The sequence below is a fragment of the Stegostoma tigrinum genome, chromosome 6 (genome assembly GCF_030684315.1).
Source record: "Stegostoma tigrinum isolate sSteTig4 chromosome 6, sSteTig4.hap1, whole genome shotgun sequence".
NCBI classification, from domain to species: Eukaryota; Metazoa; Chordata; class Chondrichthyes; order Orectolobiformes; family Stegostomatidae; genus Stegostoma; species Stegostoma tigrinum.
Genome location: NC_081359.1, coordinates 84,982,853 through 85,002,190, shown reverse-complemented (window position 1 = coordinate 85,002,190; position 19,338 = coordinate 84,982,853). Strand labels below are relative to the sequence as shown.

Below are 19,338 nucleotides of genomic sequence, written 5' to 3'. Positions count from 1 at the left end.
TGGCCCATGTCTCTCCAAGCATTTCCTATTAATGTACGTATCTAGAACAAGTAGTATATCGACGATAATGGGAACTGCAGATGCTGGAGAATCCAAGATAACAAAGTGTGAAGGTGGACGAACACAGCAGGACAAGCAGCAACTCAGGAGCACAAAAGCTGACGTTTCGGGCCTAGACCCTTCATCAGAGGAATGGTCTAGGCCCGAAACATCAGCTTTTACGCTCCTGAGATGCTGCTTGGCCTGCTGTGTTCATCCAGCTCCACACTTTGTTTACTAGTTTATCGGCATGCGGCAGATGTCATTGGAATCACAAACGGTCCATTTGATTTAATTTACACGAAACATCCGCACGCATAAAAGTAAAACAAATGGACGACTCGAAAAAATTCGGCACAGTTTCCAAACACGCTCCTTCGCGACAAGCATCCCACCGTCTCCTCGTTGCTACTGGAGACGGGAAGGCACGTGACCGTGGCGTGACCTTTGTCCTCTGCTCATGTGACTGCGAGTCACACGGTCACTCACTGAAGGAGGTGTCGTCCATCTGTACTCTGAGCAGACGGACAGATAGGTGGGTGTGGGTTTATTTTTCTTTCTGAACAAGTTCAGTTGTAGTTCGGGAAATATTCTTTTCCCCCCACGAACCGAAATCCATCAATTACTGGGAGCAAGAGGCCTATCTAGGGGAGGAGGGGCCGGTTACTGGCTGCCTGGTCAGTAGGTGTGGGTTGGAATTTGCTGATCGGGTATATTGTGTTTGCAGATCAGTCCCATTTAGTCAAGTTTGTTTCACGTCCTGTGGGTAACCTTCGAAGGCATCGATCCTAAACTTTCTGTTGACTTAACTTTGGGGGGAGGGTGGTTGGGAAGAGTTACAATTTTCTATTACCACGCGCGAGTGTGGTGAGGATACGAACTTTGGAAACCGAAACAGAAATTGCTGGAGAATCTCTGAAGGTCTGTGGAGAGAAAACAGTTAATGTTTGGAGTTCGGTGACCGTTTTAGAGAACACATGCAAAAATAAAGTTCTGATCGTGTTTTTGTTTTCCAGCATTTATAGTTTCTTAAGGTTTTTTAAGAGGATATAAACGTTTCCTGCTTACAGTCCCTAAACGAACGAGTACCAGTTTTTAAAATTACACTGCGCAGGATCTTGATTCCCTAAACAGTGGATCCAATTTTCTATGCTACCCCACTCCACTATTAATTCACCTCTTAGCTTTAAGCCGCGTGATTCGATCAGCTCTTCAGCCTCTAATTCTCAGACATTTGATTTATTTTAGTCATGTGTACCTAACCACAGTGAAAAGTTTTGTCTTGTGAGCAGTACAGGCAGTTCATTGCAAACAAGGACATACAGATCATAGGGTGCTTACAGCAAGGCACACGAGGTTTCAGCTATACAGCAGATGCATGAAGCAAGATCAACACTATTTGATGTTAGAGAGTTTTTTCAGTAGTCTAACAGTAGAGAAGAAGCTGTTCTTGAACCATTTGGTATGTGTTTTCAGGCTTCTGTATCTTCTGCCTGATTGAAGAGGTTGGAAGAGAGTATTATTGGGGTGGGAGGGTCTTTGGCAGCTTTTCTATGGCAATGAATAGCAATTCTAGTTGATACTTCTTACAAATTTATTTTTCTATACGAGAATCTTTCTGCTGAATGTATTTACATTGTACTCTCCATGGTTGTGCACTGGTTTTGCTTTTTAGTTGTAAGTTTAACTCAAGGCCTTCAAGAATTTGGTAATACACTGAACTGATGTGCAGTTTATAATACTTAAATAATACTTGCATTATTCAATGCAGTACAGCACACAAACAGAATACTGTGTCCAATTTTGGGCCCCACACCTCAGGAAGGACATACTGGCACTGGAGCCTGTCCAGCAGAAATTCAGACGAATGATCCCTGGAATGATAGGCCTAACGTACAATGAACGGCTGAGGATCCTGGGATTTTATTCATTGGAGTTGACAAGGTTGAGGGGAGATCTAATAGAAACACCGAAGATAATGCATGGCTTAGAAAGGGTGGATGCTGGGAGGTTGTTTCCGTTAGGTAGGGAGACTAGGACCCGTGGGCACAGCCTTAGAATTAGAGGGGTAAATTTAGAACGGAAATGAGGAGACATTTCATCAGCCTGAGAGTGGTGGACCTGTGGAATTCATTGCCACGGAGCGCAGTGGAGGCAGGGACGTTACATGTCTTAAAGGCAGAGATTGATAATTTCTTGATCACACAAGGAATTAAGGGCTACGGGGAGAGTGCAGGTAAATGGAGTTGAAATACCCATCAGCCATGATTAAATGGCAGAGTGGACTCGATGGGCCGAATAGCCTTACTTCCACTCCTGTGTCTTATGGTCTTATGGTCTAAGGTCCATTAAGGTTTCCCATACACAGTTTCTGTTCCTTTGTTTGCCTCCACTTCTGTGCCTCCATAAGATATGTCTTAATTGTTGCTAACATGCCTGCTTCCACAACGTCCACTAGCAGTGTGTTCCAGGCACCCAACAATTTGTGTGAAGAATCTTCCTTGCACTTCTCCCTCAGACCACCCTCTCTCTCCTTGAACCTGCGCTGTTTTGTAATTGACCTTTCCATCCTTGGGGGAAATCCTCTGACAATTCACCCTATCCATGTCTCATAATTTTGCAGACCTCTATCAAGTCACCCCTCAGCTCTGTCTTTCCAGAAAAAAAGCAATGAGTTTATCCAGCTTCACGTAACTAAAGCTTGCCTGATCTGGTAAACCTTCTTGAGCATCCACTTGCTTCTGGTTGTCTGGTGGCCAGAACTGCCCACAGTATTCAAATGTGGCCTAACTTAAAATTTTATACATCTTCAACATAACTTGCCAACTTTTATATTCAGTGCCCCAGCTAATGAAGGGTCTAGGCCTGAAATGTCAGCCTTCCTGCTCCTCTGATGCTGCATGGCCTGCTGTGTTTATCCAGCTCCACACCTTGTTATCCAAACGTTCTGTATGTCTTCTTGATGACCTTATCCACATGTTCAGGGATTTGTGGACCTGTGCACCCAGATTCTTCCACATCAATGCACATAAGGATTCTGCCATTTATTATATAATTCACATCAGAATTTGTTCTCCCAGAATGGATTACTTTTCATTTGTCTAGATTAAACTCCATCTGCTATTTCTTTGCCCAAATCTGCTGTATCCTTTGACAATCCTCGTCACTATCTGCAACCCTACCAATTTTGGAGTCATCCACAAACTTAGTAATCAGCGCATGTATGTTTTCCATTCATACTATACAAAACAAACAGGAAAGTTAATAACCTCCTTACTATAGAAAGGTACGCCAAAGAGAAAGGGTCAAAATGTTGAGAGATATCAGAAAAAGATGGAAAGCTTGGTTAGAGATAAGTTTTAAGGAAGGTCTTAAAGGTATAGAAATCCTGCGGTGCTTATTTCGGGAGCTAGGTGGCAGATTAAAAAGCAGGATCTCAAAGATTGTAATCCTTCGATTACTTCTGGTGCTATGTGCCTGTGTATGAATAGCTGTATGTCACTGATGAATGCGTGACTGAAGAATTGGGCCAGGAGGGAGGGCTTTAGGTTATTAGGTTTGTTTCTGGGGAAAATGGACCCTTCACAAGTTCAGATTGCATCTAAACTTGGAGTGGCATAAATATCCTTGTAGAAAAGTTTGCTAGAGCAGTTGTTGGAGGTTTAAACTAATTTCCCAAGAGGATGGGATAGGGAGTGGAGTGGAGCGGAGTGACGGACGAGAAGAGAAGGGGAACCAAATCAGACTAAAAGGCAATGCAGATATAGTCAAATTCAGGTACAAAGATTATGACAAGGCTAGATTGCATTTTATTTAAATGAGGACTCTTAAGTAAGGCAAGAGAGTGGAGGATGCTGATTAATGCATGTGGTTGTGATACTATTACTATGGAGACTTGGCGGAGGGATGGCAGCTAGGACTGGCAATTCAATATTCTACAGTGTAGAATCTTTAGACATGAGAGGTGGTATCGCAATATTGATAAAGAAGTCAGTTGCCATAGTAGGGAGGATTGATGTCTTGCCTTCCTCCAATGAGGCAATACATGTACAACATAAAAACAAAATATGGCAGTTACTTGCTGGGTTATACTGTAGGACCCTAACCAATCCCAAGATGTGGAAAGACAGATGTATAGGCAAGTGTAAAAACATTTGGTAATAGGATTTCAACTTCCCTCAATATTAACAGGGGCAGACAAACTCTGAAATGCTTCAGGGAGTGGAATTCTCAAGCTAGGAGTGCTTTTTAAGTCAGATAATAGAATATCCTAGAAATTGGGGTTGGGGGAGTGGGGGCAACAGTTGAACCCTGGCTCAGGAAACCAAGACAAGCAAGTGGCAAGTGTGGCAGTCCGGGAGCACTTCAGTGACAGTAAATTATGGCCGCTAAGGTTTAAGATGGACCAGAAGTGTTGGCGAAGGTGGATTTTGATGAGATCAGAGTTAGCCAAAGTGGACTAACAGCTGCTTGTAGAAAAATCACTTAGAACAACCCAGTTGTGATTGCAGAAGATGTGCAGCAACAGAAATAATGTTTTAAAAACAATGTCAAATGCTGAAGCCCAAAATATTTGCATTCCTAACTTAATCTGTGCCTTTCATTGGATTGAGCTATGGAAAAGACCAAATTACATTTGTATTTTAGATTTTTTAAAAGAAAATGTTCAATTATTCTCTGCCATACTAGTAGCGCAGGTGGAACTTGAAACCACGCTTTCTGGCTCAGAGGTAGTGGCACTACCACGGTGCTACAAGTGCCCCATTCTGTCCCAGTTGTCATGTAAATTTATTAAATTGGCATGAAGCTGCTAATGGCACTGTATGCAAGTTTGTAAGGAATGTCCTGAGATTTTCCAAATTCAATTGAGGTTGGTTGAAAGAAAACCATTAACTTACTATCTGTGTCGTACTTGTTTGATATGAACATTGACTCAATCTGCACACTTAATTAATCATAAGTTTCTTTTTTGAAGGACCAGGCAAGGTAGTTGGCGTAGAGAGGACGGTATTGAGGGTTTGAGGAGTTAGGATCCAAATTCAGACGTTCAGAACTAATCATCTCTGGATTCTTTCTTGAACCATGTATCAATTGGCATATGATCAGGTAGTTTGGAGAATTATGTGTGTGTCTCAAACATTGGTATGGGAGCAAGGCTTTTCAGGTTCTGGAACACTGCCACCAGTTGGTATCATTGTTTTGGAAGTAGGACATCTAGGGCTTAAAATCTAACAGATGGCAGGGAGGGTTAAATGGAAAGGAAATATTGAAATCTAAAGAAGAAGGGTTGCCTTGACCTATACTGATTTGAGTAAAGATCAGAGTGGGGCAAGAGGAGGCAAAATTTAAAGGTCAAATTGTATTGGCAAATAATATCAATGCAAATAATAGCTATTTAAGAAAAGATCGTTTATCTAAATGTGCAAAGCATTCACAAAAAGATAGATAAATTCTAAAGTTTTGGAGTAGATTTGTAGCTCTGGTTGTGGGTGTTGAGGTTGTTTAAGTTGATTGGCTCACCAAGCTGGTTTCTTGTTTTGCACGTTTCATTACCATGCTTGGTAACATCTTCAGTGCAGCCTCTGAGGCGTTGGTGTGTTTTCCCACCTGGTTTTTAAACTCTGGGGTCCGTTGAGATGGATTACCTCACTTCTGGATCTCCTTTGTAGTGGATCCAGCTACCTACTAGCCTCATCCCGTCCCCTTGACCTGTCCATCCTCCCTGGATTGACCTAACTCCCCACCTACACTCACCTTTACTGGCTCCATCTCCGCCACTTTGACTTGTCCGTCTCCTCTCCATCTACCTTCTCCTCTAACCACCTCCCTGCTCTCCCTATTTATTTCAGAACCCGCTTCCCCTGAAACGTCAGCTTTCCTGCTCCTCTTATGCTGTTTGGCCTGCTGTGTTCATCCAGCTCCACACCTTGTTATCAAAAGATCCAGTGTGATTGGCTTCTATGTTAAACTTAAATGTGACATACTTTAATTACAAACGTAAAGAACATAAGTATGAGGGGACAGCTTGTTAAGTTGATCGGGTTAATAGAGTAAAAGGTATACTAATAAACCATGGAAATCGTTTCAAAAAAAATTCAAAATTTTCTACAAAAATCATTCCATTGAAAAGCAAAATACACACTGGCTTATAAAGGAAATTGAATATAATATTGCACAGAATTTTTTCCTCAAACAAAAGCAGTAGAGAGCCAGCGCAACTTCGAATTTCCGAAAGGGGAAAAAAATAGAACGTGAGGTCAACAGGCTGAGCATTTAAAAACAGAAGCACTTTTACAGGTCTGCAAAAAGGACACTTGCTGAAGTAATCATTACTCCCTTAGTGATAGAGATAGACAGGAAAAAGAATGAGTGTGGCGATGGCAGTGGTGTTGAACAAATCATTTGTTTGCCATCACAGTAGAAGATACTATGGCAATGAGAATCTGAAGAGTTGAAAAGAATGATGAACTTGTAATTAATATCAGGTGGGATGATGTATCATAGGAACTTAACGGACTAAAATCTGACATTGTTGAGTCTTGATGCCCTACAACCTAGGTATCTAAAAGAAGTAGCTGTGGGAAAAGTGGAGAAATTGGTTGCGACCTTCCTAAATTCTCTAGATTCTTAATCTCACCAGATTGGAAGCTGGGAAACCAGATGTAATGTACTTGGATTTTGAAAGGATGTTTAATAATGTGCCACAGAAAAGGTTTAGACTCTAGGAAGGGGATTGTGGATTTGGGAATACTGTATTGGCATGGACAGAGAATTGGTTAATGTACAGGTAGCAGACTAGGGATAAAGCATCATTTTCGAGTTGGTGAATGTGATTTCATGAAGTATGTAAACATCAGTGCTGGGGCCTTAGCTGTTTCTGATCTATATTAATGACTTGGATAAAGAGATTGAAATTAATGAATCTATACTAGCTGATGATACATTCCAACCTCACCTTGTAAACTGAGAGGAGCACTACTAAAAATGCTAAGAAAAAAAGCAAATTAGTTGAGGGCAACGAGACAGCAGATGGAGTAAATGTAGACAAGTATAATATTATTAGAGAAAGTAGGAACTGCAGATGCTGGATAATCTGAGATAACAAGGTGTCGAGCTGGATGAACACAACAGAGCAGCATCAGAGGAGCAGGAAGGCTGACGTTTTGGGCCTAGACCAGTATACAAATGTGGCCTAACTAAAATTTTATACATCTTCAACACAACTTGCCAACTTTTATATTCAGTGCCCCAGCTAATGAAAGATCTAGGCCCGAAATGTCAACCTTCCTGCTCCTGTGATGCTGCTTGGCCTGCTGTGTTCGTCCAGCTCTACACCTTGTTATCTGTAATATTATTAATTTAGTAGTAAGTATAACTTTTTTAAAAATGGTATGAAACGAGTTAGTGTTCACAAGGACTTTGTGTTCGTAGAAAAAATGTAATGTTATCACGCAGGTATGCCAAGCTATAAGGTTGGTAAATGATATGATGGCCGTCAATGCAAGGGGATGGGTTGTGTGATCAACTCCTCCTATTTCTAGGTATTCTTAAGTAAATTAATGCACACAGGTAATGTAAATGTTAATAAAGGTAATTGAATATTGGTATTTTGATTGGAACTTTTATTCCATTGTAGTTCCAAGGCTGAATTTCAAAATCAGGATCAGTGCAGCCTATGACAAGTTGATGTTGAACCACTAAAGTATTGTTCTACGTCTCAACTGTCAAGAAGCTGACAAGCTGATTGGAAACCCTGTCTTTTTCATTAAGAAAACTAATTGATATTGAAGATTCTTCAGGATGCATTCCTTTAAAATAGCTTGGTGCCAAATAGAGTTAAGATGCTTTATACTTTTTTGGGAACAGAATGTTACATTGAGAACAATTGTATTCATTGTGGATAGTGGCTCTTCATAATAATCCTAATCACATGATGTTTTGCTCATAAGAGACCACAATCAGCTGTTGTGCTTTTTTTTGCAGTTATTCTGTATAGTTCTTGATGCAGCCAAGTTATAATCCAAACTTTGTTTAATAATGCCGCATATAGAGGAAATCAGTGCTGCTGCTTGTAAAAATGTTTTGCAGCTTTAAATGGATGAAATTCATGCTTTGTTATACATTTTATTTTTGTGGTATTATGCTTCAAGCACTGATCAAATTTCATGAATTACATTCTGGTGCTTGTATCCATATTGGCCATTTTGTTGATTTTGTCTTGTGAAAATGTGAGTCATATTGGTCAAAGTAGTCAATACAGACCATGTTCCCAGAGTGTACTAGTCTCACCTGCCAGTGTTTGACCCATAATCCCTCCAAACCTTTCTTATTCATGTACTTATCCAAATGTCTTTTAAATGTTGTAACTGTACCTGTATCCACCACTTCCTCTGGCAGTTTATTCTACATACTAACTACTCTAAAAGAAAATTTGCCTGTCGTGTACTTTTTAAATCTTTCTCCTCTGTCCTTAAAAAAACATGTCCCCTAGTTTTGAACTCTCCCCCCCCCCCCCGCCTTCCCAATCTCAGGGAAATGACCTTTGCTAGTCCCCTTATCTATGTCCTCATGATTTTATAAACTTTTATAAGGTCACCCCTTAACCTGCTACACTCTAGTGGAAAATATCTCAGCTGGTTTTTAAAATCACTCAAACCTTCCATTTCTGGCAACTTCCTGGCAAATCTTTTCTGAGCCCTCTCCAATTTAATAATAGTCCAACTCTAACAGGGTGACCAGAATTGGACACAGTACTCCAGAAGAGGCCTCACTAATGCCCTGTACAAACTCAACGTGATGTCCCAATTCCTATACTCAAAGGACTGCAATGAAGACATGTATTCTAAATACCTTCTTAATTACCCTGTGTGTGTGATACAAATTTCAAAGAATTATCTACCTGAACTCGTAGGTGCTCTACAGCACTACCCAAGACTCTACTTTTAATTGTGTAAGTCCTGCCCTTGTTCGTTTTAACCAAAATGCAATACCTTGCATTTATCCAAACTAAACTGCATTTGCCTCTCCTCATCCAATACTGATCCCTGTGGAACACTGCTGGTAGCAGGCCTCCAGTCCGGAAAAAAACAACCTTTGCCACCACCCTCTGTCTCCTATCTTTGCCAACTGGATACAAAATTGACAATCTCACCGTGAATTCCATGTGATCTAACTTTCCTACTTAGTCTACGATGCAGATCCTTATCTATGGTTTTACTGAAATCCAAGTCAATAATGTCTGCTACTCTGCCCTCATCAGTCTTTTTGATTGCTTCCTCAAAAACTCAATCAAACTTGAGACACAATTTCCCTTGCACAAAATGCACAATGATGTAAGATAACAAGGTGTAGAGCTGAATGAACACAGCAGGTCAAGCAGCATCAGAGGAGCATGAAAACTGACGTTTCAGGTCTAGACCTTTCAGAAAGTCCAGAAGTTCATAGCACAGAGTGGTCGCAGTGCAGAAGTTGGCCATGTGACAGTTGTTTGCATTGAGGCTTCAAATGAGCAATTCACTTGGTGCTGTTCTTCTGACTCTTCCCTGAAACCCTACACATTCTGTCTTTTCAGATAACAGCCTCATTTACATTTGAATGCTTCAGTTGAACCTGCCTCTTTCAAATTCTGAGGTATGCATCTGTGTCCTGTTAGTCTCTTTTTGCAAATGGGAACAGTTTCTCTCTATATAGTCAGTCAAATCCACTCAGCCATTTTTCTAAGGAAATAAGCCCTGACCTTTCTAGTTGACTTTCATAACTCAAGCTCCTCATCCTTGGGGAGGGGGGAAAATTTCATTGAACCTTTTCTACACCTTCTCTAATAATTTCATATGCTGTCTAAAGTGTGTGCCTAGCATTTCAGCTGAGGAAAAATTAGCCTCTTAAATAAGTTTAGCATATTCTCCTTGTTCTTGAACTCCATGCCTCTATTAATAAACCCTATGCTAATCTACCACTTGCAATGACTCGTGCACAAATACACTTGGGACTCTTTGCTCCCGTACCCCCATTGGAGTTTGGCGATATTTTCTAATCAATCTGTTCAGAAATGTTACACGCCTCTGGAGAAGGTAGGACTTGAATGCTGCCCTCTGGGCTTAGGTAGCCCAACCACTGTGCCACAAGAGTCTCCTTTGAAGTTTGTTTCACATTGTCTCTAGTGATGTTCTTATTGAACTGGATCATTTCTAATTTCTCTGCACTGAACTTTGCCTGCCACCTGTCTGTTCATTCAAACAATTTATCTGTCTTTCAAAGTTCTGCAGCATCCTCACGTGGATTAGCTATGCTTCCAAATTTTGTGATTTTGATTTTGTGCCTTGTACATCCTTGATCAAGGTCAATAATTTATATCAGGACAAACCAGGGTTCTACCACTCACCTTGGGGGAGCTTCACTGAACAACAATTTTCAGCCTGAAAAACATTGATTAACCACAACTTTATATTTCTTGGCACTCAACCAATTATATATCCATGCTGGTACTATGTCATTTATTCCATGAGCGTTAACTTTGTGCACAAGTCTGTGTGCTATTGTATCTTATGCATTTTTGGAAGTACATGTACACCATTTCAACAGTATCGCCCTCATCAATCCTCTTTCCTACCTCAAACAAGCTCCCAAGTTGGTAAGACAAATTTCCCCTAAGAAATGCATGCTGGCTTTACATAAACTTGTATTCATCCATGTAACAGTTTTGTATCCAATATTTTTCTTGAGTTTCCCCACAGAATTAAACTGATGGGCATGTAGTAGCTGGGCTTATCTTCACCCCTGTTTTTGAACAAGGGTGTAACTTTGCCATTTTCCAGTTCTTTGGCTTCACTAGTATAAAGAAGATTTCAGCTGATTATGTGAACAGGTGCAACAGTAACAGTCCAACTGTCCTTGCTACACAGCAGTTTTCTATTTCTGGTTTGCTGTTATGTAATTACTGTCAAGCTCCTTTCAAGTGAAATCTTGGAAAGTTGTCATCTCTCAAATCCAAAACAATATTTCCTAGAATTCCATTTTTGCCTTCCCTGAGCAGGTTACTATCATTGCCACTCTGCTGAAACAACTCTTCTCAAAGTCATAAATGACATTTGATCTGATTATGACCATGATACAATATCCTTTCTAGTCCTTCTTGACCTGTCTGCAATCTTTAACAAGTTGAACAACATACTCCTCCATTATTCAGATAGGTGGGAATGCCAGCTCATTCCATTTCTATCTATCTGTGACCAGAAAAATCACCTGCACTATCTTCTCCACTTGCATTATTGCCTGTAGAGTCTCTCTTTCAAATCTATCCCTGACCATGCCCTGATCTCATCTAAATACTCTCTCGGCAATGTTACTTCAAATCTGCATATCAGGTCCCAAACATACTCTGCTGCCACTTTGCTGTACTTCCCCAACACCCTCTTGACCACTTCTATATTATCTTCACAATGTCAGCAGCTTTTCTGACATCCAGTCTTGGATAAACTAATGTGTCTTACGAGCTAAGTATTGGAATGTTAAACTGCTTTCTTCACTTCCCATCACAAAGCTAAGGCTCTTGGCATTCTCCATGGTGATTATGAAGTTCAGCTGGATTATTCGCAGCCTTCGTGGCACGTTGAATCTTAAGGAATACTTAAACTGTGCCTCGTCTGTGCAAAATTTGTTTAACCCTTTACATTATTGTATTTTTCCTCAGACTGCTTTAGTGGTTTCTATACTGGGACCCCTAAATTGCATGGTTAATCCATCCATAGTTTCTAGCTCCTTACCATTTACAGAATTTTGGATTTGTTTTCCTCCGATCCCAAGCAGATGAACTTGTATGTTTTCACACTGAAATCCATCTGCTATAGTTTTGCAGATTCAGTATTTCTGGCAATGTCCCTTTTGCATCGTTCTGCTGCCATCTACACTATATGTTATACAAACTTCCCAGAAGCATTACATAAGGTAGAATGAAACAGTTTCTTCATCAAAGTTATTTCTAAATATAACGCAAAGCAGAGATAAAAGCAAAGTGCTGGAGAGACTAGGCACATTTGGCAGCATCTGTGAACAGATAAGTTAATGTTTCAAATCCATAATAACTCTTCAGAAAAGCTGAAGCCAAGTCCAGAACACAGGGATTACAACGATTTATGTTCTGCCACTGAGTATCAATTGTTCCTGCCTCACTAGCTCCTAACAAGTTTCTTATCCAAGCCACTATGTTGCTTACAGTTCCACCCCTACTCCTGTTTTTAAATCCTTAGATTTTTTTCCAATCATTTATGGGATGAGATTATCACTCGATAGGTCAGCTTTTCTTGCTCATCCCTAGTTGCTCTTAAAAGATGGTGGTGAGCTGTTGCCTTAAATTACTGGAGTTCATTTGATGTAGGTGCACCCACAATGCAATTAGGTAGTGAGTTCTAGGATTGTGATCAGTGAAGTCCATAAACTGCTTCATCAACATTCTTAGTGAAATGTGGGGAGCAACCATGTTCTAAAAAATCCATAAATTTGTTTATGTGAGTATAAAGGTTTACAGTTTTTGAGAAGATTTTTAGCTCGGGTTGTGAATGAGGTTGTCGACTTGATCACCGAGCCTTTGTGTTTGGTTGCAGACACTTCGTCACCCTACTAGTAACATTGTCAAGTGCGCCTCTGGTGAAGTGCTTGGTGTTCTGCCCTGCTTGTTATTTATGTGCCTTGGAGTGCTGGGGTGGTTGGCATTACCTCCAGTTCTGTTCTTCAGTGATTTGTATGTAAAGTCCTTTTCAATGTGTTTCCTGATGGAATTCTGGTTGGAATGCCAGGCCTCCAGGAATTCCCTAGCATGTTTCTTTGACTTGTGCTATTGTGGATGTGTTGTCTGAATCGAATTTGTGGCCTTCATTGTCCGAGTTGAATTTGTGGCCATTTTTGTCCATGTATAATGAGATCAGTGAGAATCAGTTGGGCCTCTTGGTGGCTCGTTTGTGTTTGTATATACCTATTGTCAGTTTTCTTCCAGTTTGGCTTATGTAATGTTTTTCACAGTCCTTGCATGGCATTTTGTATATTACGTTAGTTTTATTGGTTGGGAGTATGGGACCTTTTACATTCATCAGTAGCTGTTGCAGGGTGGTTGTTGGTTTGTGGGCTAGCCTAGTACCTCGGGGTCTGAGTTGACACAGGGTTATCTCTGATATGTCACTGATGTACGGTAGGGTGACTAGTGTGTATCTGGAGGTCTAGCACTCCAAATGAAACTCTATTAACAAGCACATTGAACTGGACACGATATACAAATTACTGAGAAACAAAACCAGAAGTAATGCCAAACACCCCAGCAAGCCGAGGCATATAAGTAACAAGTGGGACAGAACACCAATCCTTCAGCAGAGGTGCACTGATGTTACGTAGCAGGGTGACAAAATGTCTGCAATGAAACACACTGGCTCACTGAGCAAGTCTACAACTGGAGTGTAAAAGTTTTGGGGCTTGGACATAATAGCACTCTATATAATTGGATTGCATTTAATTCAACATACAAAACATTTGACCTGACAATCTTTATGTCATTCACAATGCTCTGACCATTTGCAAACCTTAATGAGATAATATACAGAAAGTGATTCCAGGTACAAGGTGGGAAACTGCTGCATTTGCTTTAAGTTGTATTTGCATTTGAGTTCTGCTTCGTTGGTTTTAAATCTGTCAAAACATTTCATTTAGATGTATTTCTTTATTTCTGTTAGGTTTGGACCACTGCAACAGTGAAAATATGAATGCAGCTGAAAGTCTTAATCGCATTAAGGAGGAATATAAAAAGGCATTTACCTTTGTTAATAAAGGGCTCACCGCAGATGAATATGGTCAAAAAGAAGTTGCAAAGCAGTATTACAGGCAAGGAGAGAGGCACTTAATTGAAGGATTGAATATTCCTTCAAATAGTCCAGAATGTACAGGTCCCCAGTGGGACGTAGCCCGTCAAATGCAGAATAAGATGTGTGCAACATTAAATAATATACAGATAAGATTATCTATTTTGGAGCATGAAGACAATTCAACGGTATCTAATCAAACAAACCAATTTTCTGAAACTTCAGGACCTGATAACTCAAAAGCAGAGTCAAGACTGTATCCAGTTGTACCAATACCCTGTGAAGAGAAATCTTCAATGTTGTCAAACACTCAATCTTCTGCCATGAATGTGAAACCAACTAACAATGGAAGCTCCTTGAACATAGCAGCTAGTTTGTCAGCAGATGTTCCGTGTGCATTGAATGAGCTGCCCCCAGTATATACGCCTGAGGCCGCGGAAGGACACAAGACCATTTCCTATGGAACTGAATCTGGCGAGTTTGCTGTTGTTGGTGGTAATGCTATTGGGCAAAGGACCTATCCTCCTCCATTGGAATCACTTGGTATAGATGCAAATGAGCTCATTTTAATTGAGCAAGGAGTGCAGATATTCTATGTAACACCTGATGGGCAAGTGAGTGCACCCTCCTACCCTGGATATCTCCGCATTGTGTCATTTTCTGATTCGGATGCTGATACAGCACAAAACCAGCCACCTTCCTTTCTGCAGGTATGTTTTTAGATTATTGTAGAAAATTTATTTGTTAACATTTCTGGCTCATATGCCTACTCTATGTATTTATTTTCACAATTTGTACTGCAATTCACAATGTTTTTGCAAATTAATAATTTGAAGGGATTGTGGAAGTCTTGTATAATAGAAGCTTGGAATTTTTAGTTATTTTGTTTATTTTATTCATACACAAAGGCTAGAACTTTGAACCATTTACTTTCTGTTTAGCTGTTAGGAAATTTTACTGAGGGTAAATTTCTCACTCAAATAGCAACTGGTGAATAGCTGAAGAGATAATGAGGCATAAGGGCAAGACAAAGTCTTACACGTTGACCCATAATAAGCCCCTATGTTTAAGCAAATGCATAAGAAAGCTAAATCTACAATATGCAGTTTGAAGACACACTCCCTGATGTAGAAAACCTATGAAGAAATTATGAATATCATTTTCAGTTTTATAAATTCAAGCTATCACTTCTATTAATTGTTTTTAAGACTGGAATTAGAAAACTCGGGAAGTAGTTTATAGTGAAGTGGCATTAAATGGATTTAACTGTTATGTTGGGATATTGAATATTTGGCCTCCCTTGAGATGATGTTTAAATGTGGAAATTGTCTTTGTCTCCACATCCACCTAGTCACAACTGTGCTAAAAATTAAAAAAAAATTAAAAATAACTTTGATTATAAAAACAGTTTGCTTGAAGGAGAATTAGTGTGAATCTAGCTTTTATCTAACAATCCAAGGAGATTTTCAGCTAAATCTACAGAAATTACGACATGTTCATTTGATAACTACAAGTGTTCCAGTGTGCCAATGGCATTCGATAAGTTTGTCCTTTCAAAAGGTTAATGCATAAATTTGGCTCAAGCCAATGCATTTAATGAATTTTGTGACCTATTAAACATAAACTAGTCAGAATAAATTAGTAATACAATCTAAATAATATTTCTTTGAGTGATCGCAGCTGTTATTTTCTGCCCTTTTATGACAGAACATTAGGACATAGAACATTACAGCACAGTACAGGCCCTTCGGCCCTCAATGTTGTGCCGACCTGTCATACCGATCTCAAGCCCATCTAACCTACACTATTCCATGTACGTCCATATGCTTATCCAATGACGACTTAAATGTACCTAAAGTTGGCGAATCTACTACTGTTGCAGGCAAAGCGTTCCATTCCCTTACTACTCTCTGAATAAAGAAACTACCTCCGACATCTGTCCTATATCTTTCACCCCTCAATTTAAAGCTATGCCTCCTCGTGCTCGCCGTCACCATCCTAGGGAAAAGGCTCTCCCTATCTAACCCTCTGATTATTTTATATGTCTCACATAGCTACAGTCTTGCTCCTTATCAGTTATCATACAATGCAAGCTAAGTCACAAACTGCTCTTCACTACCTCTTGCATGGACTCTTAAACCCATTCCTCCTAAACTCTGGTCAGTGTCATTACTAGCTGTTTAAACTGCAGCTTGTTATACTAACATGGATTTCTTTTCTGAACAAGAAGCGCAATGTGAAACACTGCTGCTTCTTTGGTACTTCTCCCAGCTTCCATCTTGTGGTCCCAAAATGCTCAATATGTCACCTGAGAGATTTTTCTCCTGATGTACGTGGATATTTCTGGTATGCCTCAAGATTCCTTAATTGTAGCCCACGTATCCTATCTCTATGCTGATCAGTGAAGTTATTAGTATGTGGTTAACTTCCAGATACATGCTTTTCTTTTTCACTGTCCATCCTGAACTTCATAACTGTGAAGGCCTTGTTTAGCTGCTGGTCCTACGTTAAATAACGGGTGAATCAAACTTCCTTCTGTTCAACATTGTTGACTTAGATAAATTATAGAATCCCTACAGTGTAGAAGCAGGCCATTTGGCCTATCAAGCCGACACTGACCCTCTAAAGTGCAGCCCATCCAGACCCACCCTCTGCCCTATCCTTGTACCCCTGCATTTCCCATGGTTAATCCACCCATCTTGGTGAGATGACTTAAGATACCATGCATTATTCAAAGGGGAGCAGGTGAGTTTTTCCAGTCTTCTGGCTACAATTTATTCCTTAGTCAGTGACTGAAACATATGCTCTGATCACTTATTTTACTACTTTTTGTGGGATCATGCTGTGCACAAACCGTTTGCTGCACTTTCTTAAATGATAATAACTATACTTCGAAACTAGTGTTAAATTTTGACCTTAAGTCGTCTAAAGCATTATATGAATAAATTTTAATTTGTTATAACTGGATCTTTCATGCACAGGTGGTAATATGAGAACAAATAGAATGAAAATTGCAAAACTATTTATTATGTTATCATTTTAAGGGTCAATTTGTAGATGGACATAAAATAATAATGATCATATTTCCTTTTCTGTTAGGTTTGTGATTGGGTGTACCCACTTATACCTAGCCAGTCTCCTGTACTGCAGTGTCACAATGGAGTCTACATGTTTCCTGATATAATGTCACAAGATCCTGGTGTTTATGTTGGAGTAGTGCTGTCCTCTGAGCTTCCACAATCAGACAGAGAACACTTTGAAGACCTGCTGAGACAAATGACTTATCTAAAGGTTCAGGTAAATTTCAGTACTTGAAAAGTTGACTGAAGCTATGGAAAGATGGTCACTCAAAGTCTCAAACACTTGATATAATTAACAATATTTAAAAAATGCTAGTATTTGGATAATGAATAAAAATTGACATTAACCAGCTTAACACTGCCATCTGATTGTAGGAAAGGATGCAAATAGATTGCTAAGCAGATTAAATGGGTAAAGAATGAGACAGGTAAAAACTGAATTGATCAAATGTAAATAAGAAAATCTCCAGTCTGAGCTTGACTGTAAATGCCTGTAAAAATGCTCATTGCCACTAAACACAGCTGATGAAGAATCAGGAAAAGCTTCTATTCCTGATTGCTAGCCATTAACCTATGTACAAACACTGAAGTTGGAAGGAAACAGAAATTTAGCTAAAGATGATGGCGGGATGGGGGGGAAACAGAAATTTAATTTAGTTTCATAATACGCCGTTCAGTTTGGCACCAGCATTAGAATTTGTGTATATCACGTGAGTTCGTGCATTGCTGTGAACACTAAAAAGTACTAAACGTAACTATTAATAAGAATTAACATCACCACTTGTTTAGTTCCCTACCAAAAAAAGGCATTTGATTTTTTTTTTAAATTAGATTTAAGTCAGAAATGAAGGAATATTTGAGATTGTGCAAGAATCTTGATGTATTTGTAGAACTCTGGCATATTTGAAGACTTCAGAGACCTTAAAAAAAAAGTATGGAAATGCATTGTGAAGTCTGAAAAGATTTCTTATACAAGATATTTCTGTAGGCTCATTGTTTTTGTGAATGAGCAGTCCAGATTGTGCAGTTATTATCATTTTTCTAGTCTTACCTGAAGTAAATTCATCAGTAATTTACATGAGCAGTGCAAAAAATATGAAGTAACTCAATTTAGTGCCAGCTGAACTGACTGGAATCTCTGGTTTAATCTATAGCATGATATCAAGAAACAGGCTCGAGAGTTGAATTTTATAGCCATTATTTACGTTTAGATAGTTTGCTTTTATCCTGCAAGCAATTAATGCTTCACCGAAATGCTTTTGGACCTGTAGGTCAGGTTATACCAATGGAAATGTATGCTTAACTGAAACAACGTTTTATTTGAAGCAAGAGATTAGGAAATGGCAGGGGTGGGGAGGGGGAGTGCCTGGTGGTGGAATCAAAATGAATTCTAGACTACCAAACAGGTGATGGAGGGAATAGGAATCAATGAGTCCCTAGAGCAGGCTCTTTTTGTTTTAAACACATGTTTTTGCATTGACATCTTACTTGAATAAATTTGATTGAAATCTTCATTGCACAAGGACTGTGTTTATACAGATTTGAGTATGTTGTTCAAAATCTGGAGTGTGAACAGTTTACATTTTAGTAGACCTATGTGAACAAACTGATTCTAGACAAGGGGGTTTCTAATGTAGTAGACAGTACTTCACATAGGAGAAATACTCATGTTTGTGTGTGAACCCAGCAGTTTTATTTGCATTGATTTGTAAAAGGCAGTAATACTCCAGACTCCCACAGTGTAGTTAACTGTTAAATGTCCTTCAGATAATTAGGGATAAATGTTGTCCTAGCCTGAGACACTTACATCCTCTAAACAAATTAATGTATCTCTCATATGCATAAACTCCTGGATGATTATAATCTCAATATCTTGCTTTTTTTTAATAGAACTGTATAATCCTGGAAGAAAACACAATTCGGATGACAGCTTTTAACTGACTACTTGTAAGCAGCCAATCTAGTGCTGTGAATCTAATTGTATTTTACTAATAATTTATTTGTTTCTTAGGATCCAGAAGCTTCATCTGGAGAACTTAATTTGAGCCAGACCGTTCCAATTTGCCGTGAACCACAAGTTAATAACCAGGAGTCCATACCAGAGTGGAGTGGAAAAATGGCCCGTGGAATCCTAACGGGTGAGCAGTTATTGTACATAAGTGAGAGAACTGTTTTTAGAAGACATGAATTTCACCAACGGGAACGTACTTTGAAAGTGCTCACAACCTTTTGAGCTGCTAACTGATTCTTCTGAAATTCATTGAGCTTATTTTATAGAACATAGAACATTACAGCGCAGTACAGGCCCTTCGATCCTCTATGTTGCGCCGAGCTGTGAAACCACTCAGAAGCCCATCTAACCTACACTATTCCATTAT

General features: G+C 39.5%; 1 protein-coding gene across 2 annotated transcripts in view; it reads left to right on the top strand.

The window, feature by feature from the left end:
* Positions 1-483: 483 nt before the first annotated feature.
* The window catches only part of sparta (spartin a), a 29,789-nt gene continuing 10,934 nt past the window's right edge, over positions 484-19,338 (top strand). For both annotated transcript variants that reach the window (XM_048532644.1, XM_048532645.2), the window contains exons 1-4: positions 484-574; positions 13,755-14,590; positions 16,980-17,177; positions 18,972-19,098. In XM_048532644.1, coding sequence (XP_048388601.1) covers positions 13,781-14,590; positions 16,980-17,177; positions 18,972-19,098 — 1,135 coding nt within the window. In that variant the 5' untranslated portion in view covers positions 484-574; positions 13,755-13,780. The remainder of the gene's footprint in view (positions 575-13,754; positions 14,591-16,979; positions 17,178-18,971; positions 19,099-19,338) is intronic.